Source organism: Marmota flaviventris, chromosome 13 (genome assembly GCF_047511675.1).
Source record: "Marmota flaviventris isolate mMarFla1 chromosome 13, mMarFla1.hap1, whole genome shotgun sequence".
NCBI classification, from domain to species: domain Eukaryota; kingdom Metazoa; phylum Chordata; class Mammalia; order Rodentia; family Sciuridae; genus Marmota; species Marmota flaviventris.
The window spans coordinates 93307206-93334926 of NC_092510.1; the positions used below are offsets into that span (position 1 = coordinate 93307206).

A 27721-nucleotide genomic window follows, 5' to 3' on the forward strand; every position below is an offset into this window, starting at 1 on the left:
ACTACAGTAATTTCAAGACACATACCTCAGAAGACATGTCTAAGAATACTCATAGCAATACTATGAGTGGTTGTAAAAAAACTAACGAACCTAAACATCTTGCAAAAGTAGAATGAATAAACTTTAATATACTTAAATATGTACTGCTGAGCTATTAAAATGAATAAAATAATGCAGCACCATGGAATAATAGCAAACAATGCTGGAGAGAAAGAAGCCAGTCACAAAAGAGTAAATAAACTCAGTATAGTTAATTTCTAGAAAGTGCCAGGCAAAAATCAAATTATTTAGGAAAGCATATGTAAGTAGGAAAGTGATAAAACAATCTAGGAAATGACTGGAAAATTGTTGGGAACGATAGTTCATGTGGCAAAAGAAGGTAATGGGGCAGAGTAAACAGATGGTTCCCAAGGAGCTATGATGTTTTATTTTTTTAATAAATGACAGCAAAATGCATTACAATTCTTATTACACACACAGAGCACAATTTTTCTTATCTCTTATTTATATACAAAGTATATTCACACCAATTCGTGTCTTCATACATGTACTTTGGATAATGATGTCCATCATATTCCACCATCATTGCTAACCCCATGCTCCCTCCCTTCCCCTCCTACCCCTCTGCCGTATCTAGAGTTTGTTTATTCCTCCCATGCTCCTGTTCCCTACCCCACTATGAATCAGCATCCTTATATAAGAGAAAATATTTGGTTTTTAGGGATTGGCTAACTTCTTAGCATTTATCTTCTCCAACTCCATCCATTTACCTGATGTTTTGTTTATTGACTATGGCAGTGATTAAATAAATTTTTTAAATAATTACTTTTAACCCGTATGCTTTTTCTATTTATGTGCAGTATCTCATAATAAAATAAACATAGGTGCCAAAAGTTGCTGAAAAGTTGGCTAAGACAAAGACTGAAACCCAACCCCAAAATGTGGTAACATGAAGGTCACAAGCAGGAGAGGGTGAGGAAGAAAGTCTGATTAGAACATGTTCAAAAGGGAACAGAAAATGAGGAAAAAGAAGTAATAGGCCACTCCTTCCAAAAGTACAGCTCTAAAAGTGAGCTGAGAAATATAACTCTGGTAGGGGCAGCTGTAAAACCAAAGAAAGAGTTTGTTTTGGCTTTGGCTTGCAGATGGGAAATACTATAGCAGGTTTTTACGTTGATGAAAATGACTCAATAGACAGGGAGAAACTGACGTTGGTGAGAGAAAAGAGAACTTCTGGAATAATGTCCACTGACAGGCAAGAAGGAATGCGATACAACAGATAAGTAGAAAGGTTCATCTTAACTCCAGATTACTACTAATGTGAGAAAACAGAAGCTAACAAGGTCATTGGGTGAGAGTAAGGATGGGGAGTTAGAGATGTGAAAGAGCTATCTAGGAAATTTGGAGAACTTTTGATTTTATGGGAGAATTGTCAGACAACATAAGTAGTCCCCATGAGGTTAGTGTCACAGACTGAAAGAAAAATGATCAACATGGCTGTGTTTTTTATCCCCAATTATGTTCATAAATCTGATGTAGGAAGAAAGATGGAATTCAACCAGTTAGAAGATTATCAGGAAGAGAGGATCAAGGAAGTGAAAGTACATGCCAGGGAGTGATCACAAGGATACGCCAGAGAACACAAGCAGGGTATAGACAGAAGGGAGACCATGAGAAGAATAGGGACTATGTAAAGATAATAAAATCAATGGTAAGTTCAAGAAATAAGAGTATTAGAGAGAGTAACAATAAGAAGAAGCTGGAAAGGGTACAGGAATAGTTATTGCTGAAGACAAGGTCAAGGGTGCATCCATAGAATGAGTAACTGAGTGAGTGTAAGATAGAATAGAAAGTAATTATGGGAGAGGAAGTTAAGGAATTGAGAATGTCAGAGTTTGGCGGAATAAATCACCTGAAAGAATACTGAAATCACCAAGAATTATAGAAATTAAATTGAAGTATAATGTCAGAAAGGTAGGTGCTAAAAATATGAAATTATGAGGGATATCATCTTATAATTAAGGCACAAAATGAGAAACTGACTTGCTCAGATCATGCAGCTATTAAATGATAGAGCTACAACAGGAACACTAGGACATTCTGACTCTATTTTATGCTCTATGTTGACAAATTAGCAGTTACCAAACCTCTGAGAAAGACCTTTAAAATTAAAAACAAAAACAAAACCTAAGTCACATGATGGCAGATACACTTTCACTATATAGTGGGAGAAAAAAAGTACTGTGAATTTGGCAACAGAAATTTTTTTGCTACTAATCATAAAATGTACATTTTTAAAAATTTTTATTCAATCATGCCATTCATAGACAACTCTTAACGTGGCATGATTATGCCTCTCAGTAATCTCATTGCCAACCTGTGAATACACTCTTGAAAAAAGGAACTTTTTCTTCCATAAATTTTATTGAGCACTCCTTTATAACAATGATATGATACAGTGTGGAGGATTCTCTCCCCTGATGAGTTCACAGTATAAGGCAGTGATTCTCAAACTTTTTAGTTCAGGACTATTTTATATTCTTTTTTCCCATATTTTTTATTGGTGCATTAAAATTGTACATAATGTTAAGATTTGTTGTTGCATATTCATTCACACAATAGGACAATATAATTTGGCCAATATCATTCCTACTTTATAGTCTTAGCTTTGCTTTGTGGGTAGTATCTATCAATATTTAGCATTATAGAAATTAAAATAAAGCTTGTTAGCCTCTAGAAAATTGTACACTCAGGAAAGAGTGGAAAAGAAACAAGAAAAATTAATAGTATTACTATGAAACAATTTTTGATCTTGTGGGACTCCTTGAATAAGCCCTTTTAGACCTACTGGAAATCTAGTGTCTAAATAAACAGATTGAGCACCTGCATTATTTTTGTCATATAGAAATTACTAAGATAATGTCAACTGTGGGAAGTGGGCTGGATTCTACGTGGTATTAAATATCCCACCTTTTAGTATAACGTGAGAGACAAGAGAACAAAATGAAATATTTTCTGTGGCACAGTGAAAAGAGTAAGTGGATTCAAACTCAAATATCTGCTCTATTCCAGGCAGTGAGCCAGGCATTTTCACCTGACAACAGTCAATAAAGTAAGAAAGACTAAAGTAATATGTCTACGAAGAGGAACTAATTGCTCAAGGCCTCAAACTAGTAGGTAGTTGATTCCCACTGGAATCCAGGTCATACTGATCCCATTTTTGTTCAAACTCTAATCTGAGTTCAAACAGACTAGTACAAATGGAAGATGGTCCTGAATGGTCCAATATTCATTCCTTCTCCTCTCTATATATTTTGTTTTTTCTGTCTTAATTACATCAAACTTTCAAGCATGAGAAAGATCATTAAGCTGATCAGTGATCTCTTCTCCTTGGATCATATGATCTGCAAGTATGGTCTCTAATTCAATATATAATAACAAAATACAGCTAGCACAGACAAATGAGCTGATCATTAATAAGAACAACTGATAGCAAGCTACTGTCACTGATGGAGATATAGGCCAACAAAGTCAGGCGGGAGAGGAAGCAATAAACTTTCTTATAAATGACTTAGATAAACAAGGATTAAGTACCTTAAACTGTAACAAGAGAGGCATCCCATAACCATCACTGCCAACCCCCACCCAACCCTAATATAAGACATTTAGATTTAGGCTCACCTTCTTTATCAGTAACTGACCAAGAATACTTCTGAAAAGGCTTACTAGAAGGAAGGGGGTCCATCTCCAGCACTTTATAAATCTGGCCAAAGGCTGATAGTCTAAGCGCATGCTAAAGAATAAAACATTAATTCAATCAAATTTCAGTAGCCATTCATAAATCCACTAGAACATCTAGCTAAAATGACATTCATTAAATGCTGATATGATGGTAGAAGTCCCTAACAGCATGCAAGAGAAAAGTGTTCAATCTGAAGAGTTAGAAAAGTTAAGTTGTGATATATCTCTAATAAATCACCACGTGTGCCAAGTCTTCTACCTGTGCACTGTGGGTAATATCTTCTTTTTGCTGGATGGTCATATAGCTCAGAGCATCTGTTGGGTCTCGCTCACAAGGATCATGAAGACCGGGACCCCCTTTGGCAAAAGGCAAAGGCAAAACATAAATATCATTTAGAATTGGGTTTAGAATTCAATAAACTAACACAAAATAGAGTGAGAAAAGAAAAGGGGAAGAAAAAAAAAAGAGGAGTAAAAGTCTATTCAATTAACTGGAGTTTTAAGGACACTCTCATTTTTGATACGTTAGCACTAAACTACCCATATTTTATACTGGAAGTCCCTTGTATATTTAACAACAGCATGATGAATCATTCCAAAGGGATTACATATGAAAAATAAGACCAAATTTAATTTTTTCAAATTTAACACCAGACTGCAAACAGAATGAACTTCATACATTTTGTATCAACATCTGAATTTTCAAATTCAGACTTCTAGGTAAAGCAAATTCATAGCAGACATAATATCTTATTAGTACCCTTTATGTTAGTACATAAAAAAAAACAAATTATAATTATTGAAAAAGTTTTATAGCACTTTTCCAACACACAAACATCTACTTGCTAACATTCTAAGCAAAATAGCTCCTACACACCATTTTCCTGTGTAGAGGACAAATTTAGCACATATTTAGAAAAATAAACTTAAAATTAGATTTTTTTCTTTTTTTTTTTTTTTTGCCTCCAGAGTTTGAAACCCTTACCAGGAAGTAGTATTCCAGATGCCAAACACTCCATTACTCGTCTCAAGGCCTCCCCAGCGCCCAAAGGTCTATTACAAGTACCTATAGACTTTTCACATATAAGCTCTAGTGGCTAGAAGATATTAAATTACAAATTAGTACATGCACCAAGTGTTAAAAGGATTCCAGTTAAATGTGAGCTGAAATTTGTTTCTACAAGGGAAGCCACAAAAGTCAAAAAGTCAATTTAATATTTAGGGCCCACTTCACTCTTCCCCCATGATTAAAAAAATTTTTTCCCCAAATTTCAGAAAGCGGGAAGGCAGTGCTTGGGGCTGAACCCAGGAATTTGCATATACTAAGGAAGTGTTCTACCATCACTGAACTACATATACCCGCAACCCCCCAACCAGTTTTTAAATTGAGCATTTTTGAGATATTCTCAAATGACACTTTAGTAACAAAAGCTTTCTAAATTTAGTTACCCTGAAAGAATTACTAAAGAAATTATGGTGATCTAATTCATTTAACAAAAATTTAATAGAGCTTCGTGTAAGGTAGTAATAATAACAAGCCAATATGCAAAATCCAGTCCACCAAAATCCCACTTAATTTATTAGGAAATTTTCAAACTATAAACATCTCAATGTAAGAATAAGACTTCATTTTTAGATAGTCTGCTCCAAGTACTATAATTAGAATAAACAAACAACCAAATCTATATTTAATAAACTGAAAACTAATGATACTTTATCAAAGTAATAATTGTTAGAGATTTATGTATAAATGACCCTTTACAGCCTTATTTGAATTGTTTTATAGAGTTCTTAAGTTGAGTCTTGATTGGGGTCCAGTATAATTTCTAAATTAAGTCAATGTTACAATATATATCATAAATTATGTCCACAATTGGCTTGGAGTGTACTATTTGCCTGACTTTAAGTACTAACATGATAAGTTAATAATTAACTGTGTCTCCACTTGTCAGATAATTTCAACTATAATGGAAAGAGGCACTGAGAGAAATGGGTCAGCCAATGAGGCTTTTGTGGGCAGCAGGTGACCAATAAGTGATCAACCATCAATGAAGAGCTAAGGGCAGGAAGATACTTATCAAAAAGGTATAAAACTTTCTGTCAGAAAAAAATCTGATTCGGTAACATGAATATAGTATGGCATATACAAGTTATATGCATAATAATTCAAATAAAAGATGCATAATTTTCCCCCAGGGAAAAAGAGATAACACATACCTTACTAACACATAAGGTAGTCATTTTATAATAACATACCATTCTTATAGGATTTCCTCTGCTATATAGCTTTGGAACTTGCTTTTAACTAAATATTTAAGTACTTACCCATCCTTTTAATGGTGCCCATGTGGGGACTCTGTTGCACAAATCACGCAGAATGCGGAGAACAATTACACATGATTTTAATCCATTTGCCCTTGCCTAAAACAAACAAAATGATTCCAATATCCCTGTTGAAATCCATTCTTCATTTTAAGCATATTGATCATGGATAGGTTCTTTAAGTGAATACTAATTAGCAATTAACTAAATATTTGGTTTTCAAGCAAACCAAAATATCAAGCTATCAAAAGTAGTAAACCTCAGTTCAGAAAGGTAGATTTTAAAGTAAAAGGAGCTTCCTTTTAAAATTCCTTTTGTAGCCTTATGGCAACTCCATTGCAGGAAACTATTTTTATTTTTAGCTTTTTTACCCATGGTTGTATTTTACAAGTCATCATTTAAAAGTCAGAATAATTTTAAGCCAAAATAAATTATATGATAACAAAACATCATCATTAACTATAAAAGAAACTATTCCAGGCACTTCACCTAAGTTAAAACTCTTACTCCAATAACCCTATGAGGTGTAAGTACACAGAAACCAGTGTTGAGTGCTCCAAGTGAAACCTGCACAATTCTACAATAACAGTAAGATAATAACAAAAAGCCAACCTGAAACCATTTGGCATGTCGAAGAGACGCCAAGGCGTTCAGGCATTTCTGCCTGTCCAATAAGTCCGGAGGATCTTTCATCGCAACATTTTCTAATGGTAAAATGGGATAGAGAGAGACAGATACAATTTGACCAAGGGGTTCCGTCAAATTTCCAAACAATTAAAAAAAAAAAAAAGAAGAAGAATAGCAGCATCTGAGTGAACTAATAAGACTCCCAGAAAATTTCATGGTTTGGTTTTGTTGCTTCTTTTTTAAATTACGTGCACATTTACGTAAGTAAACAGGAACAGCATTTGTGCACAAGTACAATGGAACATACAGGAATTCATTTTGACAACAAATCAGTGACCCTGTATAATCTGGGATCTTATTAATAAGCATGTATAATATCATGGCACAAAATAAGTACATAGCACTTTTTCCTTTGTCAAGACATAAAGAAGGAAAAATTAGGACCAACAGCAATAACAACTTTTTTTTACAGAAAAAAAAAATTGATCACTGATTAGTTTTTAAGGAAAACTGGAGCTCTCGTGTTAATGGTCAACTTGAGGTTTACTGATTAAACACTGATTATGCCAAAACACTTTTTGCAACTAAATAAACTCATTCAAAAAATAATCATTACTAGAAACTACTCCACTGATGAGAACGTAAGTAAGTGTTATCCTGAAGTTCTCATGTCTTTTCTGAACAAAATTATTAAAAATTACAAATATAAAACAAATTGAAATAAATTTCCTATTTTATATACCTCCTTTTGAAAAAAGGCAGTTCAAAGACTACTATCTGGGCTGGGGATGTGGCTCAAGCGGTAGCTTGCTCGCCTGGCATGCGCAGGGTACTAGATTTGATCCTCAGCACCACAGAAAAAAATAGGACGGACGGAAGGACGGAAGGAAAGGAAGGACGGAAGGAAGGAAAGGAAGGACGGAAGGAAGGGAAGGAAGGAAGGAAGGAAGGAAGGAAGGAAGGAAGGAAGGAAGGCGGATGGACGGATGATGTGTCCATCGAAAACTAAAAAATAAATATTAAAAAAATTCTCTCTTTCTCTCTAAAGACTACTGTCTAATTACAGCTATTTGACTTGCCTTAATATTTTAAAAATTGGTTTAGATGGCCCAAAGCAGCAAAATTAAAAATTCAAACATGATTAACGACCAATATCCACACTTAAGATACTAAATGATATTAAATCCAAGTTTGGAAAGGCAAATTTATTTCCTCTAAGCTACAAAGAAGTAGGCTTTTTGGTTTTTTGGGGGTTTTTTTTCTTGATGCATATTTAAAAGCATACAATACACAAATGTTTCTTGGGGGATGATGTTTTATCTAATCTAAATCAGATTTACTAATTTCTTTGAAGAACTCTTATATTCAAGAGTGCCCATCTACACTTCTTCCTAGTATTCCCCTAACAGTAGTAGGCTTGGTTATACATTTGTGTGGGCCAACTAATACAATGTAAATATTTTTAAATGAAGGACAAGAGCAGTGATACTTTTTGGTTTCTTTAGTTATCAGACTCCACTATAGCAAATACATTTATTCTAGTGGATAAAATGTCATTATCTAAAACTGAAGGCATATGCCCAATAGAAAGCAAATCTCCAGCCAGGCATGGTGGCAGACACCCGTAAAACCAGCGGCTCTGGAGGCTAAGGTAGGAAGATCGTGAGTTCAAAGCCAGTCTCAATAAAAGCAGGGTGCTAAGCAACTCAGTGAGATCCTGTCTCTAAATAAAATACAAAATAGGGCTGGGGGATGTGGCTCAGTGGCCAGGTGCCCCCAAATTCAATTTTGCACCTCTGATGACCAAAAAAAAAAAAAAAACTATATGGGCTGGGGATGTGGCTCAAGCGGTAGCACGCTCGCCTGGCAGGCGTGCACTCCCGGGTTCGATCCTCAGCACCACATACAAAGATGTTGTATCCGCGAAAACTAAAAAAATAAATAAATATTAAAATATTCTCTCAAAAAAAAAAAAAAAAAACTATAAAGGACAAAGTGCTACACACTTATTTTATGACAAGGTGAGCTCTACAGCAGATATCTGCATTGTTCCCCATTAGCCCTGCCAACAAAAGTCACAATACAGGGCATCTCATTTTACTACCCTCATCCCTTCCTTTTTTTAACTCTTCAAATGGAAACTCTTGTAAAGAATTATTAATGTGGATTTATTTATAAACATTCATAAATACAGTATGGGTATTCACAGGTGATCTAGCTCCTAGACTTGTCATTATCTAATTTTATCTTCACAATGACACAAAATGTACAACTAACCCATTTTAATGATTTATGTCAAAATGTTTAACTATGGTCAATACAAGCATCTCTGTAAAGCTCACATACCAGATAAAACAAATTATGAATGATTAGAATCTTAAAAGTTAGACATGACAAAGGTTGACTGACTGCTAAGTAATATAATCCAAATAAAAGATATAGAATTTGATTATTTTTATCATTTCAATTTTTTAATTAATAGGAAAAAAAAACAGTAAAGCAAGCTAAGCTTTATTCTATCATCTTACCAAGTATGGATATCGGGAAGAGGGAGGCAATAGAAGAGGGAAGTAAGGCAGAAGTTTTGATAGAAAAAGGCAAGTCAAAACTCTTTTTGTGCTTTCTAGTATTTCATCCAGTGGTCAGAGTTCGTAAATTATACCTTAGATTGATTGTATTTATAACAGATATTTATAACAAGACAACATAAAAATATTTCAATAAATTCTTTCATCTCTAAGAGTCTAACCACAAACTCTTATTTAAAAAAAAAATCAAGACATCAGCTTGCTACAGACAGTCAACATTTGGAGACAATAGATTCTACTAAAAAGATATGAAAGGGGCAGACACTGGACAGAAGACTTGCAACAGATTCCCTTTACATCACCATCAGAATGGCCATGTTTCTTCATGCTCTGATAGTCAAAAAGTCAAAAGATCCAAATATTTCAAGGGTCATAAGATAGGAAATAGCAGAGGAGATAAAATAATTCATCTCATTTTATCTTCATAGTTTTTATATTACACAAAATAAACTCATATGGTACAACAGTGCACCTTATTAGTCCACCATGTCTATTTCCTTTATGTGGTTAATAATATACAGTTTTATATATTTTCACTGATTAAAAAGTAACTTCATTATTAATATGGCAATCATAGGACTGGTGCTAGAATTTAATACTTTGGGACTTCAAAACAAGAGTTTCAATTTTGTAGTAGGGAAAAAGCTATTCTGATGAAAAGACAGGGGAGTCCCTCTTGGACTCCTTAATAGAAACAATGGAATTGTGAGCCATTTCATTTTTTACTATGGTGACCAGTGAAACAGGTAAAAATAGCATAGGAGGTTCTAGTGGTGGAGTATTGGCAGAAATGCCAAAGCAAAAAAAAGCTTTTGAAAATGTATTTACTCAGGAACCTGGCACCAGGGCATGAAGGTACACTCAACATTCTGAACAATGAAAGCATTGGAAAGAAGTCTGTTATACCTAACCATGTTTATTTGGTTAGAGGTTAGATCAGTAAACAGAATCACACCATACTGCAGGAAATGTTGGTCAGTTTCTCTCAGTGCCTCATTACATGCAAACTACCTGGCCCTGTAAACAAAGTCACTAGCCTGGAGATGGGGGCAGAAAAAAAGCCAAACGTGGCTGGGCTCTTTAAAGGTAAAATAATTTAGTTGGGATATCATGACAGGCTCCTTGACAATCTGGATGAAACTGAGTTACTGGGTTCATGCTGACATAATTTTCTAATTAGCCTGAAGATATCCTGGCAGCCCCTCCTCTCTCAATTCCTTGAAGATTTCTGGAAAGAAGACATTATGCCCAATGGCACTGTCCATGCAAAGTAACAGGACACAATAATGCAGGCAGTAAATGCAGAAACAAGGTAAAAGAGAGACTGTTCTAATTTATGCTAGTAATGTTACTCAGGATGACTTTTCTTCAGTGGCAGTCAAGCATTGGAAAGATATGGCCAAAGGTTTGCCCTGGATAAACAACCAGAGCAGCTGGTTAATAGCTGGGGAAGACAGGAAAATAAAGCCTGCAGCATCAGTTGTGATGTCTAGACTGAGAATCTACTGTCTCAAGACACACATGCTAGTGAACTTATGCCAAGAAGAGTCAGAAGTTCACACTGGCACCAATACATGAAAAGAAGACTCTCAGGCAATTTCTCCCTCAACCCCTGCATACTCCCCCTCACCCTTGACCCCCAGTTTGGGGGATAGAGGTTTATATTAGCCTTAAACAGAAGAGTCTCTATTTTCCCTATCCACCTGGTTTCAAATTGCTTTATAAATATAATTTTAAAAACGATTTATCATTCCCAATCACATATATACTTCTGGTTTAAAATCACAAGCACCAAAAGAAACTTGAGCCTATAATGTTCAGAAGGACTAGATCTGGTAAAGCACTCATGCAGTAACCCCAGACAAGAATGGGAGAGTAGACTGCACACGGAACTTTGAGTCATAGGACCTGGGCAAAAAGTGAGACTTTCCTCAATTATAAGGCAGGATAGTAACTAACCCAAGAGGGCTGCTGTGAGGTTTTTTTGTTTTGTTTTAAATAAATCATATATAAGGAAATGCTTATCACACAGTAGGTTATAAAATACCTTGAAAGACAGAGATCTTCAAAAATCTATTGCTTGAGCTTTAAGATGTTACTTATTGTTAATGCTTCTTTCCTACATATTGGACAGTCCTATTTTAATCAGACAATATGGTAAGTACATAAATTCACTTCACTGATTTATATGTGGTATTGCTTGATCGCCTCCTATGTGTTGGTCATAGTTGTAGGAACTAAGGAAAAAGACTAGCAGTAGTAAAAAAGAAAGATACCCAGTCTCAGTGAATCATTAGCTATATAATGAGCATACTCATTATGAGCAATATATAATGAGAATCTGTATACTGATTCTATTATTATACACTTCAATGAGTTTTTAAGAATTTAAAAATGTTTACCTCAGGTTGCTAGACCTACTGTGCACATATTACTCACATTATTAACTCAAGGAAGTTTGAATAGGTATGTTTGTGCTATGAATCTTTAATAAGCTGAGTTATTACTACTATTTACTGAATAGATACTTTGTGCCAGTATACAAGTCATATTATATAAATTATCTTATTAATTTCTGAGCAACTTTTTCAGGTATTTATTATCACAATTTAAAATGAAGAAAACATGCCCAAGGACGCATAGCAGTAAAAACTAACAGAGTTAATAGTGAACATAGGGCTGCTGCACACCAAAGTCTGTGCTTTTTCTCCAATGCCTTCTTTTTTGGGGGTGGGGGGACCGGGATTGAAATCAGGGGCACTTGACCAGTGAGCCACATCCCCAGCCCTATTCTGTATTTTATTTAGAGACAGGGTCTCACTGAGTTGCTCAGTTCCTCGCTTTTGCTGAGGCTGGCTTTGAACTCGCAATCCTCCTGTCTCAGCCTCCAGAACCGCAGGGATTATAGGCATGCACCATAGCGCCCAGCTTCTAATGCCTTCTTCAAAAAGAATATATGGGGCTGGGGATGTGGCTCAAGCAGTAGCGCGCTCGCCTGGCATGCACGGTGCACTGGATTCAATCCTCAACACCACATAAAAATAAAAAATAAAGATATTGTGTCCACCTAAAACTAAAAAAAAAAAAAAAAATGTAGTAATGAATGAGAAAATTATTATTCTACAGGGCCTATAAATAAAGGATTAGAATATGATAAGAAAACTGACTACAAGAAGGAGCTTTACATATGAAATTTTAAACAATATCAAAGATTTACTGTGTACTCTGGCAATTTAAAATATATATAGTAATTTGGAATGAGTACTTAAATCCACTACTGCACAGATTCTAACACAAAAGATATAAATTTGATTTTCTAACCTGTCCCAATCCTCCGGTTCTGCCTGCTATTTTTTTCCCTTGTTCAGATTTTACCCAAATGTGTGGCAAGAAAGGGAAGAGAAATGCATGAGGTGTGTATCTACTGTGAATTGTTTATTTATGGATAATCAAAAGAAGTCCAGATACTATAGGAAAACGTTTCCAAAGATCAAAGAAGTTACAATGGATATGTTTTTTAAACTTTGGAAATGAGTAGAAATTGAAAAATGGGTTTACCTTTCAGTCCCAGAAATCCCTGGAACCTGAATTTTTTTTCCCCCTCTCCAAAGAATTCTTTTTTCACTATACCGTTATTCTATTTATTTATTTTTATGTGATGCTTAGGATTGAACCCAGTACCTCACATGTGCTAGGCAAGCGCTCTACCACCTGACTGAATCTTGTGCTTTCATCCCATGAAGCTGCAAATAATTGCATCAAGGAGCTAAAGGATGCCTACTATGAGCAAACAGAGTTGTAAAAACACATCTCCATATTCAATCATGATGAATCCTTCAAGTTGCCCAAGAATCTATAAAAACTGCTGGCAAAGGACAAAAAGTTTCTTTTAGACAAAGTGAGTAAATTTAAAAAGATCAAGTGAGTCAACAGGGCTGGGATGTTAAGGATAATGCAAAGCAAAAGTCTCTGCCATTCAAAAGGTAAAGTGATATGTATAAAACATTAAATCCAAGATGGTTCCTTCACCTTACTTGACCCACACACTAGCTGAGTCAACTCATAGGTGTCTTTGGATCCTTAGTAACTCAAAACACCTTGAACAGAACTATGAGACTCTCCTGTTTTATTATAAATGCCATTAATAAAGTGTTCCAGTGAGGGTACAATGCTCTAAGAATCTATTGCTAAATTCTCTCAATAGAAATTAAGATTATAAACGCAACAGACTAAGCTTAAGGATATCACTGAAAGCTATGACAAAATCCCATGTAAATACACAAAACCACAGGGAAAAAGAAGCCTGACATTCTCTTAATACCTTCTAAAGGTAATGGAAGGAATATCAACAGGTACAAGCAAATATATAATTCACCTAGTCTTTGGCAACTTCAGTCTTTTTCTTATCCTCCTATAATCAAATTTTTAATAATGCCTATAATTACAATTCTACTTAGAAATGTTTTCTTTTAATTTTGTTGTTGTAGTAGTAGTTGGACACAACACCTTTATCTTATTATTTTTTTAATGTGGGTGGAACCCAGTGCCTCACACATGCTAGGCAAGTACTCTACCACTGAGCTACTACTGCAGCCTGAAATGGTTGGTTTTAAACTACAGGGTCAAGAGAACACAGCTTACCAGAATTAACATTTATCTTGACACATCAGAAATCATAGTTCTGCTGTTAAAAAAATTAAGTCATTTAATATTGGTTCTTCAGAAGTGCTATGGATACATATATATAGAAAAAAAAGTACTGTCATAAACCCAATTATAGATTGGATACACTTTGATTAAAATGATTCATTAATATATTTAGTTTATTTTTGTGGGCGTAGTAGAGCTGACTTTAATCATTCAAATAAAAATATTTTTTAAAAGGTATTACTTTAAGGAGCCTATGAATAATGGCTACCAAAAATTTAAAATCTAAGGTAAATGTTCTTTTCTACCCTTATCATCAACTTTATAAATAAACTATGAAACTGACCAATATTTCTTACTACACTGGTGGTACTTCAGGTATAGGGGAGTAAGCAATGGGACTTGTTGAAATTCAAGAGATGAAACAACAGAGTGTCCCCCGGGGCCCAGATAGGCTGCACTGCCTCTAAATTGTCATGACAGAGTGGCCAGTTGGTCAAAGGTCTGACACAGGAAAAATACCATATGGCAAGTTTCTAGGAACAGGACTGAGAAGCAGAAACAAGCTAACTTGACAGGATAATAACATCAGAAAAAGAAATCCACCACACTTCCATGATTACTTCTCAAAGATATCAAAAGCTGAATAGATTTCTTACTCTACTTTTAGAGGATAACATTGCCATACAGCAATTCTTTTTAATTTAAGAAAGCTAGTTGAAAGCATGATTCTTGCATATATCAGAAACCTAAAAAATTTACTAAAGATTATGCATTGATAAAAAAAAATTAATCACTAATTCACATTCCTTACACTATAAAGCAAATCTACACATAGGCAACTAAGTAAAAACAAAATTTTGCAAGATTATATAGCGATTACAAGTTAAGAGCAATATGCAAGTGAGTAATTTTGGAATAATAACTAAGTGAATTTGAAAATAATTCCATATTGGTCCACATTTAATCCTGAAATCTGGCCATTAAGCCAAAATAACAGATTGGTTGATATCAGCAATGTAATACAATACTAGATAAAGTAAAACAAAACACCAAAGTGGTATAAAAATTGAGAGTTAAGGCCCGCATTTGATATGCACAGGTTTTTGGAATAACCTACTTTATATTTTCAAATTAGACATGTTCAAAAAATACATTAATCATTTAGAAACAAACCTGTTTAAAATACTATGAGTGGCATAAAAACAAATGAAGAGTGATTTCCTAAACCCATAAAGCAGAGCTAACAAACCACTGCGAAGAGCTCTTACACAAACAAAATAATACGATATACATATATGCATACACACACACATGAGTACCTCCATCTTTCTTCTCCAGTTCGTCCCTTATTAGGGGAGAAGTAAGTATCACCTTCAAAGTCAGTGTGGGCTCTTTAGTGTTCCGGATTACAATAGATGCCTCATTTATACATTGTTCCACTTGATATTTCTCTTCTGTAAGTTTCTGAAAAATCACCAAGATTTCAATAACACCTTATAATTAGATTGAAATCTCAATTGCATTAGGTTTTCAAATGTCATTAACTATGGTATTACTGTACTTAAAGACAATGTCCATAACTAGTTTTTAGTTTGGGAAAAACTTCTCCCAACCTACAAGCAAATCCTTTCCACCTCTCAAAAAGCAACCACAATGTCAACCATTCCAACAATTATGAAACAATGTTTAAAACTATTCTAATATTTAAAAGTAAAATGTCAACAGCATCACTGAAATTATTATAGAGAAGTGCTTTAGAATAATAAACAGCTGGGAATGTTTTCTAAACCAAAAGGTTTTCTTTCTTTTTTCTTGCAGTACTGGGGACTGAGACAAGAAGCACTCTACTACTGAACTACATCCTCAGCCTTGTTTACTTTGAGACAGGGTCTTCCTAAATGGCCCAGGCTGGCCTCAAACTTGCAGACCTCCGCCATCAGCCTCTGGAGTTTCTGGGACTATAGGTGTGAGCCACATAGCTTTTTTGTTAGAACTAAAGAGGAACTTCTACTTGCCAAGGACTTGCAAATATAAGATTATATGGATTTCTCTAATAGAAATTGAGTAAGCATGAATGAAAAAGGATCTTCTTTTTAAATTTTTTAAACGTTTTTTTAATTGTAGATGGACACAATACCTTTATTTATTTTTTAGTGTGGATTGAAGCCAGAGCCTCACACATGCTAAGCAAGTGCTCTACCACTAAGCTACAACCCCAGCCCTGAAAAATATATTTACAATTTACTTACCAGAAAAAGAATTGCATATAAACAAGTAGTTTTCACACTTCTCTTACAAAAGGACTCTCAGCCACAAAGAAAAATAAAATTATGGCATTTGCCAGTAAACAGATGAACTAAGGACTCATCATGCTAAGTAAGATAAGCTAGTCCCCAAAACACAAAGGCTGAATGTTCTCTGATATGGAAATGCTAATGCACAATAAGGATGAGGTGGGAAAGGAAAACAGAAATTCACTTGATTAGACAAAGGGGAATGAAGGGAAGGAAGGAAGGGATTAGGAAAGACAGCAGAATGAATCAGACATAACTTTTGCATGTTCATATATGAATACACAACCAGTAAAACTCCACATCATGTTCAACCACTAGAATAGAATCCTAATTAAGATAAGTTATACCATGTTTGTGTATTTTGACACTCTACCGTCATGTGTATCTTAAAAGAATAGATTTTTTTAAATTTTTTTAAAAAGGTCTCAGTGATTGTCACGCTGAGACTTATCTATCATTATGAGACAAGTCATCTGACAGCCACAGGGAGATTTATATTGCTTTTGTGTGTGTGGTGCAGGGGATATATTGCTTCTTTTAACAAATTATAATAAACACAGAATTTGCACAAAATAATCACCCAGTTAGAATCACATATTAATTTATATTTAATATTATTATGTATTAAATATTTAATAAGTCACATAGGGCCTTTCTTAATGATGAAACTTTCAGTATCTATTCCTAAAGGGAAACACTACTAGATCTCTGATCATTGGTGTGTATTAAAAGAACTCAAAGTCATTTACACAAAAATAGCATTTTACTATTGAACAGTTCCCAAAAAGAAAACTCATTATCCTAATTTTGAATATAGGAAGCCAAAAAAAAAAAAAGAAAATTCACAGTAAATGAAAAAACAAAACCTATCTAAAGCAACATTATAAAACTGCTCACATTCATTTTGCCAAAAGAAGAGGTATATAATAAATTTTCAATTATGCATGTAGATCCTTACAATGCACAGAGTAATAAACATGGTATGAATTTTAGACTAGACTAAGTGTTTTCTAGTTTTGGTCATCCTCAAAATCACCCTAGAAAAGAGTATAGAGGGAAAGGTATGTTTCAGCCTTATTTAATTAAGGTACTTAGATAAATGGAGGTTTTGCTCTAAATATTCAGGAAAAAGACTTTTAATGCATAAGAAAATAAGATCCTGTCAGATGTTATTACACATAAACACTAAGAAAACAGAGTGGAGGGTAATATGTAAAAGTCACACTCATTATTAGAGAAACCTCCTGGTTAAATTAAACTGAAATACGTTTCTCATAATGTCTACCATTGGTCCTAATAGTTCAGACTTTTTTTACCTTCCCTAAAATAGCCTCTTCAAAGACCTAAGAATATTTCTTTCTTTCTAAATCTTCTTTTCTTTAGCCTGAAAAGCTCCTATTTCCTCAATGATGGCATTAGAGCAGATTATGCTAAGTGAAGTTAGCCAATCCCTAAAAAACAAATGCCAAATGTCTTCTCTGATATAAGGGGGGTGACTCAAAATGGGATAGGGAGGAAGAGCATGAGAAGACTACCATTAAATAGGGAAGACAGGTGGGAGGGAAAAAGAGGGAGAAGGGGAGTTGCACAGAAGATGGAAGGAGAACCTCATTGTTATACAGAATACATATATGATGTTGTGATGAGAAAAAGAAAAAAAAAGTGTGTCACATTAGATTGGATAGAGAGAAAGGATAAGAGAGGAGGGGAGGAGTAGGGAGGCCAGGAAGGGCAGCAGAATAGACAATATGATTGATGTATGTACATTCCATGTACGTATTATATGTCAAAATACATTCTGCTGTCATGTATGACTAAAAAAAAAATAAAAATAAATCATATGGTTAAAAAAAAAAAGCTCCTATTTCCTCAAATTTGAGGTGGTCTCCACAACCTATACTCTCTCCTGGGTTCTTCCCTTGAACATATACTAGGTCCAAAAGAATATTTTAAAACTAGTGCCCAGAAATAAAAACTGCCCAGGAGAGGAACAAGCAGAGTTTACACCATTATGTTCTGCACAAAGAACGCCCTACTGGTGCAGAGCGAGGCTTGACCCAATCTTCTGTATCTTCAAAGCTGGAGAGATGTGACAGATTCTTAGTAAGAAACTCTGGTTTACTATAGCACTGAATTTCAACCTTTTTCTCCACTTTGACATACCTGATGATGAGAAATATGACCATTCTCATAGAAAACAATACTTACAAAAAGGAACAGAAAAGAAAAGGTTGAGATGGCTGAAAAAGCCTTTGACTATTACTTTATTACAGACTTGAGATAACAATGTTCACCATACTAAAAGCAGAAATGCAGATTAAATTCTAAAGCAATAAAAAAAAGGAAACAAGAATTTTAATAACATTCTGATAAGAACAGTACTGGTAGATAGCTGTTACTGAGCTTTTCATTTCATAAAACTTTATTATATTTCATGTCCCTTACCATTGTCTTTCCTCAAATGACCACAAAAGGATGAAAGAAAGAAAAAGGAAGAAGTTCAACCCTATTAAAAAAATTCAGAAAAATCTCTCTCCATCGATACTTAAAGTGGGAAAGATGAAATGTTCTGTCACTTAGAAAACCATATTTCAAGGTTTATGACAGAATAATAAAAAAAAAACAGTGCCCTCAAAATTAACATAGGAAAAGGCATCAACAAGCGATATAAATTTGAGTACCAAGAGTGGTAGATCTTTTTTTTTTAAAAAAAAAAAAAAAAGATAGTTTTGAAATTCAGTTGGTAATATTTTTTAAAAATCCAGTAACAAATCATATGAAAACAAATTCAGAATTCATATTACTTGAGCAGGGGAAGAACCACTTTCAGAAGAAGTACAAATAAAAGAAACTAATAAAAGAAATGGGAAAATTCAGAAGCAAGAAGTCTGGACCTGGGGGTAGACATCTACTTCTGTGACGTGGATATAAGGACAAACTGAAATGATATCATCAAACAGCCACAATCTAATTAGATCACAGGAGACACACATCTTAAACTAGAAGATGATCGAAGCTGCCCTAGAAGATGATCACAACTGGCCCTTAGGATAGCTGGCAAAGCAGAGCCTAGGAGCCTTCCACCTTTGGTAGCATCCTCCAAGGAGCAAGGCAACATTAAAATTTTTTTCTAAATACGTCCCAGTGTGAAAAAGGTTTGGAAACAAGGAATTAAAAGTGACTTCCCATTAACAGTTATATTAACTTACTTTTAACTTTTATAACTGATAAATATAGTTAAAACTAATCTATAGGGCTGAGGCTGTAGCTCAGTGGTAGAGCACCTGCCTCGAATGTGTGAGGCACTGGGTTCGATCCTCAGCACAAATAAAAATAAATATATTAAGATATCGTGTCCATCTACAACTTTAAAAAAGATACTTAAAAAATATTTTAAAAAACAAGTTTATCTATAAAAGTCTCAAGTTGTCTAGGCTCTTTTTGAGTTTTCAGTTCTTGTCTGCATTTCACCAACCCTTCCAAGTGTTTTATAATGCTGAGAGATCTAGTGGAAAAAAATGTCTCTCAGCAAGATAAACTTGAAAAGTTTAAGACTGTACCTTAATAGTCATCTTAATTTGTTTAACTATATCCTGAGTACTAATCACCATAAATGTGTTTCAAGTATGATGGATTAAATCACAGACCCAGAGTAGTGGCATTTCTTTTGTTTGTACCTGCCCCTAAATTTTGCACCAATTCTTGTTAAAAAATTCAATCAAGGTTATTCCCTATTTTCACCTTTTCATAAATTCTTCTAGAGGTGCAGTCAAACTGTACTCACCTGAATCTGTATAGGAAGATTATCTTTGACTGTATTTAACAGGGTCTCTGTGGGTTTGTCTTTGCACATTAAAACCAGCTCCAAATCCATATCATCCTTAATCAGCAAGCCTTTTGCAACCAGGCCAATCCTCATTACACCACACAATGTCCGACCACCTTGATCCCTAAAAATAAAGCCTATTAGCTTGATCATCATTTGGTTTCCTGGATATTCTTATGAATTGATAAGTACATAAATCCAGACATCAAAAAATCTACAGATTAAACTCTCAGATTTAAGAAGCATAGAGTATCTACCTTGCCTCAAGGATTCAACTAGGAGCATATTTCAAAGTATATTCCTTTAGATTCTTAACTACATTTATATTCCTTAAATAACCAACATATTTTATCTCCTTAAATAATTTTCAAATTATTATTTTTAAACTCCCCATTATTTTTTAGAAGTAAACTAAAGAATTTTCAAGAAACATGAATATCATCGTATATTGAGAATTTCAAGACAGAAATTTAAACTACCTGAATTCTACCCCTGGCAGTTCCTACTGGCTTAGTAACCATAAATGTCAAATAGCTATTGGCTAAATAAGCAAAGTTCCCTCCTAGCTGCATCACTATAGGAATCCACAAAAGTTTATGGGGAAAACTGAAAAATGTGAAGAGTTGAGGAAGGAAATAATAATCTGTCAATTATGCATTCCAAATCCAGCAGAATATCAAGTTATGAATAGAGTGCATAAGAAAAATATGCATCTAGGGCTGGGGCTATAGCTCAGTGGCAGAGCACTTGCCTAGTATGTGTGGGGCACTGGGTTCAAACCTTAGCACCATATACTCTCCAAATAAAATAAATGTATTCTGTCCACCTACAACTACAAAAAAAAAAAAAAAAAAAAAAAAAAAGTTTTTTTAAAAGCAAAGAAAAATATTCATCTATCTTTGGTTTTAATTCTATAAGCTTCTTATTGGTTCATTTCCCTTAAATCACAAGTGAAAATATTAATTAAGTTTGGCAGTAATTCAATAAGTAAGGCAAGTACTGAAGCATATGAAATATACTAAGGACAGCCAGTCTCTCTTGCTGCTCCTGAGGTTACACAGTGGTTAAATTACCAAATTAATCACAGATTAGGTACCATACTTAAAAGAGAAAGACAAAGAAACATCTGAGAACAAACCTCATACCATATATTCTCATTTAAACTTCACAACAGAAAGTTTGTAAGACAAAGAATGTGAACATCAGAAAAGTTAATTGTTCATGTTCACAAAGAGGGTAAAAAGGCAAAGCCTGAATTCAGACTCAGATTGGTTTGACCACATTTAGGTGATTCTTTACACTGTTATGGTTGTTTGCCAAGTTTAGAAAGGGAGGGGTTAAAATTAAGAGATCAAGCAAGGCAATGTGAAATGGAGTCTAATTCGACAAGATGGGAAAAAAAGATAATTTTAGCTAGAAGCAAAGAATCAGCAATTAGGCAAAAGTCAGTGGAGTTAAGAATGAAATGAGGAAGGTAAAGAAACAAACTGCAGCAGTGGAAACTAGATAGGAAATTATAAACAATCCAGCCACTGATTTGGTACCTGTCACACCTTAAAGATTCAATAAACATTAAAATCATAAAGTTGGCAAAAATAAGCATTTTAAAGCAAGTAAGCCAAGTGTAGAAACTGATTGTTTCACTGTATCCCTGTCCTCTCATCTCTCATTCTCCCTAATCTAATAATGGTTTATAAATTAATCCTCCACCATAGTCACCCTCAAACCACTGTGTTCAAATTGTTCAGGCTCTAATTACCTTAAAAGTGTACTATCTCAATCACCTCCACCTCATCAGCTTTATTTTGACTCCTCTCTGCCATCTTCAACCTACTATATACAGTATGCTACAACCAGAATAATCTTTCAAAGGCATTACACCTCTTATTTTCCTTAGTGAACATTTAGACTCTTAGCATACTGGGAGGCAATTTAGAAGGCAGCCTGACTTTCTGGTTTGAATCCTGGCTTTGTTACTGACATTGAACAAATTACAAATACCCGACTTCTTTGAGCCTGTTTCCTCATTTTTAAAACAAGAATAATCCAAATATCATTAAGGCATATCACAAATTCAGTCTCTGAATATTGCTAATTAACATAAACTCGAAATTGGACCATAACAATTTTAAGCCATCATATGAGAAAAATTGAATTAATTCCAAGAACCTTCAAACTGACACCAGATATAATGTATAAATTACTTATAAACAGTTAAAAAAGAAATTATATTTGCCAGCAAAAAACTGACAGATTATCTTTCAACTAAAGATTAAAAGGTTACACTACCTTTCAGTGAAGAAAATAAATGTATCAATACATTCCCACTATTCTTTATCGACTTATCATGCTGACTTAGAATTGAAAGCTGGAAAGAATCATTTTATAACCTTATCTTCCACTTACAAAAGTTACAGGTTTAAAAAATAATGTTTTAAACCTATTAATATGGTATAATAAAATCATATGGACTTCTTCTTTCACAATAAGATATACACTTATTCCAAACATTGCTCAAAACCATCACTCTACACTTAGCATGGCATAGTCTCATGATCTGACTCGTTACCACTGCTGTTTCATCTCACCAACTGCTTCTGTTATTACAACAATTAGAACACTTTATTGTACCTGAAATGTCTGGCTCCCATTAGACCTTCTTTCATTCCACAAATATATTAACATTTATGATATGCAAGACCCTGAACTACATTTTGAATCCACAAGGCAGATTTCAATTAGGCAAAAATACCTTTAAAGGTAGACATCAACAAGGCAAAAATATCTTTAAAATACATTTTCATATACTCCTTCTTCTACACCAGGATTAAAATCTCTGATAAAAAGAAGTATTTCCCCCATGATCAAAAACACTATTATTTCAGAACTTAGGAGGCTGTACCAACACAGCAAAAAAGATGACATACCATAACCTTCAAACACAAAAGGACTTGGGTCTCAAAAGGGATCCTAACTAATCCATCTTCTTTTTCTGGCTCTTATCATTATACCTTCCTAGACTTTCCTTTCAAAATTAACTCAGAAAAACTCCATTTACCTCTCTGGTTATAGTCACACATATGAAAAAACCCAAGGAGCAGTATATTGTAGGGACTCTAGGGCTTTTCTGGGTACTCCAGTAAACCATCACAAGGCCAGTCCACACTCACTTGGAATAATTTTCTACAGTCTCATCTTTCTTCACTTCTGTCTCGCTCTCTGGTTTTGTGCCTTTATTTGTTTCATCCAGCCAATCTGAGACATGTTTAAGAGCACATTCAACAGTAGACACCATATTTTGAACAGCTTCAAGTTCCTCTGGAGATGGATAAATTGTTGAATGTTTCACCATAACATGGCGATCATCATTGGCAAAAGATCGAATAGATCTCTGTCAGAAGGAAAAAAAAAAAAGATTGCTTCAATAAAAGAAATGTCACCTAAAAAGTATAACAGAAAAAGATAATTTCAGTCAAACAATTTAAAACAGTTAACATCAAGATAATAAAAACTTGCTCAGGAATGGTGTGGAGTTTAATAAAATGGGCTTATTAGAGATCTTTCATTCATGTTTTGGTAAGGCTCACCTAGGTCACACCAAGCACAATGTGACCTATATAGATATGTTTTGGCTAAACCTGCACCTTCTGAATACCCCTTCAAAAAAGGGCATCCATTTCACACGACATTTGCAAAAAACAGTCTCTAGGAATACATATGGTGACTCATGACATCGAGTCACTCCCTTCTAAACTGGTGGAGACTTTCATACCTTAAAAACTTGAGACTGCATAATACAGTAGAAATATAAAATATAAAACTATGTATGAACTATAGAAAATATTAGAATGCTGTTTAGTGCTGTTCCTAACCCACGTGGGCAGCTGAACTTATGTGAATTTCCAGGGACATCAAATAAAACACAGACACACACTTTACCTTTAAACAAGCTTCAGAACAGCTTCTTCACTCTTGGCCTCAGGCTCCCCAAATGAGAGAGCAAGAGAAAGTCACACATTCAGAAGTGGGCTTTTATTGTGGCGGACCCTTATTCTTAGAAAGTTCCATCCAAAAAAGGTCAGAAGGGGCAGGATTACAAAGGACAGGTGAGTGTAATTCGACCCAAGGGGCCATGGGGCAACACGCCTATGTCCGAATACCTGCCCTCAAACTTCTGGGACCAGGGCAATGTCCAGGTCACTATGAGATGTAGTGACAGTCAAAGCCCCTCCGCTCCAGAATGTAAAGCTGATTCCCACAGTTTAGTACTTGACATTAAAACCTCTGGTGCAAGACCTTATTTTTTTTAAAAAAAGATTAGCAGGAGACATTCCAAATTCCAGAATGGGGAAAATACATAATGCAAAAACAGCTTCCCAAGCTAATTTACACATGTATCACATTCTAAATCAAAATCTTCTCAGAACTGATTTACTTAAATCTCAAAGAAAATCATTTTAAAGCTCATTTGAAAAAACAAAATCAATAACAGTATTAAGAAATATTCTACAAAGATGAATTAGTACCATTATACTAAAATAAAATATCAAAAAATCTTAAAAAGCAACAATTAAATGATTGCTGGCCCAGAAGTCAGTGGAGCAGACAAATACTCAGAAATAAAATAAATTTCATAAAAATAAAATAGATCCCTCCACACATGAAAAAACCCTCATGAGTCACATATCCATAAACCTTTTAGTAGTTCCAAATTTACAAATATCATGAAGACACTTGTACCAGCATACCCAATTGAACCCTGAAGGATAACTTGGTGGGTTTTTCATAAAACCCAAAATATTCCTTATAAAGGATGGTTACAGTGTCTTTACTTACCTGAAATTATGTGATAACAGATGGAAAACATTTTGAAGTCTCCACCACAAAACAAAAAGATTCAAAATCTTTATCAATCCTCTCTTGTTTTTTAACTATCAATGTTTAAAACTTATTAGTTTGGAAACTAGAATGTTGACACTACAGTGTCACTGTCCCCCATAAAATGAAGCAAACTATAATAAAAAAGATATATGAATCTTTGAAAATATCAATTGTTATATAAATCTAGAACTAAAATCAGTCATAAAGCTTTCCTTTTTCTTCTTGCTTAACATGCAGGATCAGTTTTCCAACTGGAGCCTTTTGCCACAAAGAAAAAACTTTTTAATCCCTTCATGAGAAGATTTATTAATTTATCTAAGAACAAGTAACGAGAAAACAAAGAAGCCATATTATAAGTTGGATTTTAGGTTGTTATCTAGACTCATATATGAGCTGAATTCCTCAGTCCTGTATACCAGCCTCATCTAAGCAAAATTACATATTCCTACATTACACAAACATTTGGTGTTTCACAAATAATTTAGACTGCCAATGTTAAATTCAAAAAGATTAAAACATAACAGGGTCCCCGGATACAACAGGATAAGCACTGTGAAACAAGGGTGTGAGAGGAAGAATTGACAAATGGTATAACAAAAAAAGGAGAAAAATCTTATTTACTCAAACAATATATAAATGGATTTTTCAAGTATTTTAAAAATTAAATCTGAAGAACAGAAAATTCCCATTCAATTAATTCAACTCTAGAGAGGTAAGAAGCAAGAAATAGGAGAAAATGGAAAACATTCACTGATTATACTGAAGCAAAAAATTTCTTGCCAGAAAAATCTAGGTTAATTTAAAAAGAACCAACCAGAGAAGGAACTCCATCAACCATTACAATATAAAGCATTTCTTTACACTGTAAAATTACTGAAACTATAAGAAATGAGTTGAAAAGACAAATAATTCTCATGGCAGGCAACATAAGTTTCAGGGTATTGGGGGGGGGAGTTTGTTTTTGTGTATGTTTTGGTTTGTTTTTTCAGTCTTTTTGTCCCTCATTTTACCATAAAACTAAAAGGACAGAGAAAGATACCATTTCTTTCCTCATCAATCAAATTTAAGATATTAGTAGAATTTCTTCTCTATAAAGAGCAAGTTGACTTAGTTACCTATCATCATTGGCACAAAGATTTCAAAAGGCAAATGACATTTAAAGAAACATCATCAGATTTGCTACAACATATTCAAAATACCCTGATACTTTTGGTGCTTTTTCTTCCACTTAAAATTTCTCATAAGGGGCTGGGTTTGTGGCTCAACGGTAGAGCACTCGCCTAGCACGGGCAGAACCCGGGTTCGATCCTCAGCACCACATAAAAATAAAGGCATTGTGTTGTGTCCATCTACACCTAAAAAAATAAATATTAAAAAAAATTCTCATAAAATCCCTTTCTCTTTTAGGGAAAAAATTCACACAAAATCTCCAGAATGAAAATACTAGGGGGGCTGGGATTGCGGCTCAGGGGTAGAACGCTTACCTTGCACATGTGAGACCCTGGGTTCAATCCTCAGCACCACATAAAAATAAATAAACAAAATAAAGATATTGTGCCCATGTATAACTAAACAAATATTTTTTTTTTTTTTAAGAAAGAAAGAAAGAGGGAGGGAAAAGAAAATACTAGGGTAAAAATTTCAACACATTTTACCAATTAAAAACCTAGGCACCAGGGGCTGGAGTTGTGGCTAGAGGTAGAGAGCTCGCCTACCATGCGTGAGGCACTGGGTTCTATCCTCAGCACCAAATACAAATAAAGATATTGTGTCCACCTATAACAAAAAACATAAAATATATATAAAAAAAAAAAAACCTAGGCACCAGAGGTAGCCTTATCTAACATAAATTCAATGCAAGTATGAACTCTCCACAAAAAGTATCAGTTTAGTACTCCTAACAATTGTGATATAGATGAGAGTCTTTGAATTAAACACATATTGTATTAAACTCCTACACCATTCATGTCATCAATTAAAAGACCAGTTCAGAATGGGAAAAAACAGATAGAAAGCTAGATAACAATTACTTAATTTCAAGTTCAAGATCACCTAGCTATTTGTATTGGTTTGGGGATGCCAGTTTTACTAGAAAATATTATTTATGAGCATTGCTTCCCTTGCATTTAATAATTTATGGCCTGTAGACTCATGGGGCTCCATCTTGTGGCTTAAAGGTCTCATAATAAATCTAAACTCATTTGCTTTATTTAAATAGCAGAATGCCATCTATATCTGATGCACTGGAGCCAAAAATTAACACCGTTGTTTTTCCTTGCCCTCATTGTTAACCCTTCCAATTTTAAATTACTGAAATCAAGGAAATGTAAGTAACCTACCATGGTTTTCTATATTTTAGCTTCTTTTTTCGATCCTTTCCTCTCTTTCTTGTCGTCTTCACTAGACACTGTTTTGTGTGACAGTACCTCCTCATAAGCCTGCTGAGTCCCCTGACAGCTCAGCATCAAATATGGCAAAAATGTTTTAAGACTTGTTCTCTGGAACACACCTGTAAGAGAAGAGAAAACAACTTTTAAAGATGCTTACTGACAATTATCTTCAAATCTGAGTGTGGAACCATAAGCATGCTATTGGTTTACACTTCATAGAGGAAAATTACCTATTTCAAACAAAACCCAACATCCTTTGGAGGAAAATTACCTCGTTTCAAACAAAAACGTAACATCTTTTGAAGGCCTAGATCCAAGAACCTAATTGATTTGGCTATAAAAGTAGCCCTCCTGGTAATCACAATATGGCAGGTGGCTGACTTGAATTACATGAGATAAATA

General features: G+C 34.4%; 1 protein-coding gene across 3 annotated transcripts in view; it reads right to left on the reverse strand.

Moving 5' to 3' along the window:
- Positions 1-27721, reverse strand: part of Strbp (spermatid perinuclear RNA binding protein) — a 123859-nt gene that overhangs the window by 23246 nt on the left and 72892 nt on the right. For all 3 annotated transcript variants that reach the window (XM_034636098.2, XM_071600927.1, XM_071600928.1), the window contains exons 2-10: positions 27269-27438; positions 23219-23439; positions 20007-20172; positions 15248-15392; positions 6676-6767; positions 6067-6162; positions 4727-4838; positions 4001-4098; positions 3682-3793 (exon numbers count right to left, since the gene is read on the reverse strand). In XM_034636098.2, the coding sequence (XP_034491989.1) occupies positions 3682-3793; positions 4001-4098; positions 4727-4838; positions 6067-6162; positions 6676-6767; positions 15248-15392; positions 20007-20172; positions 23219-23439; positions 27269-27271 (1045 nt within the window). In that variant the 5' untranslated portion in view covers positions 27272-27438. The remainder of the gene's footprint in view (positions 1-3681; positions 3794-4000; positions 4099-4726; positions 4839-6066; positions 6163-6675; positions 6768-15247; positions 15393-20006; positions 20173-23218; positions 23440-27268; positions 27439-27721) is intronic.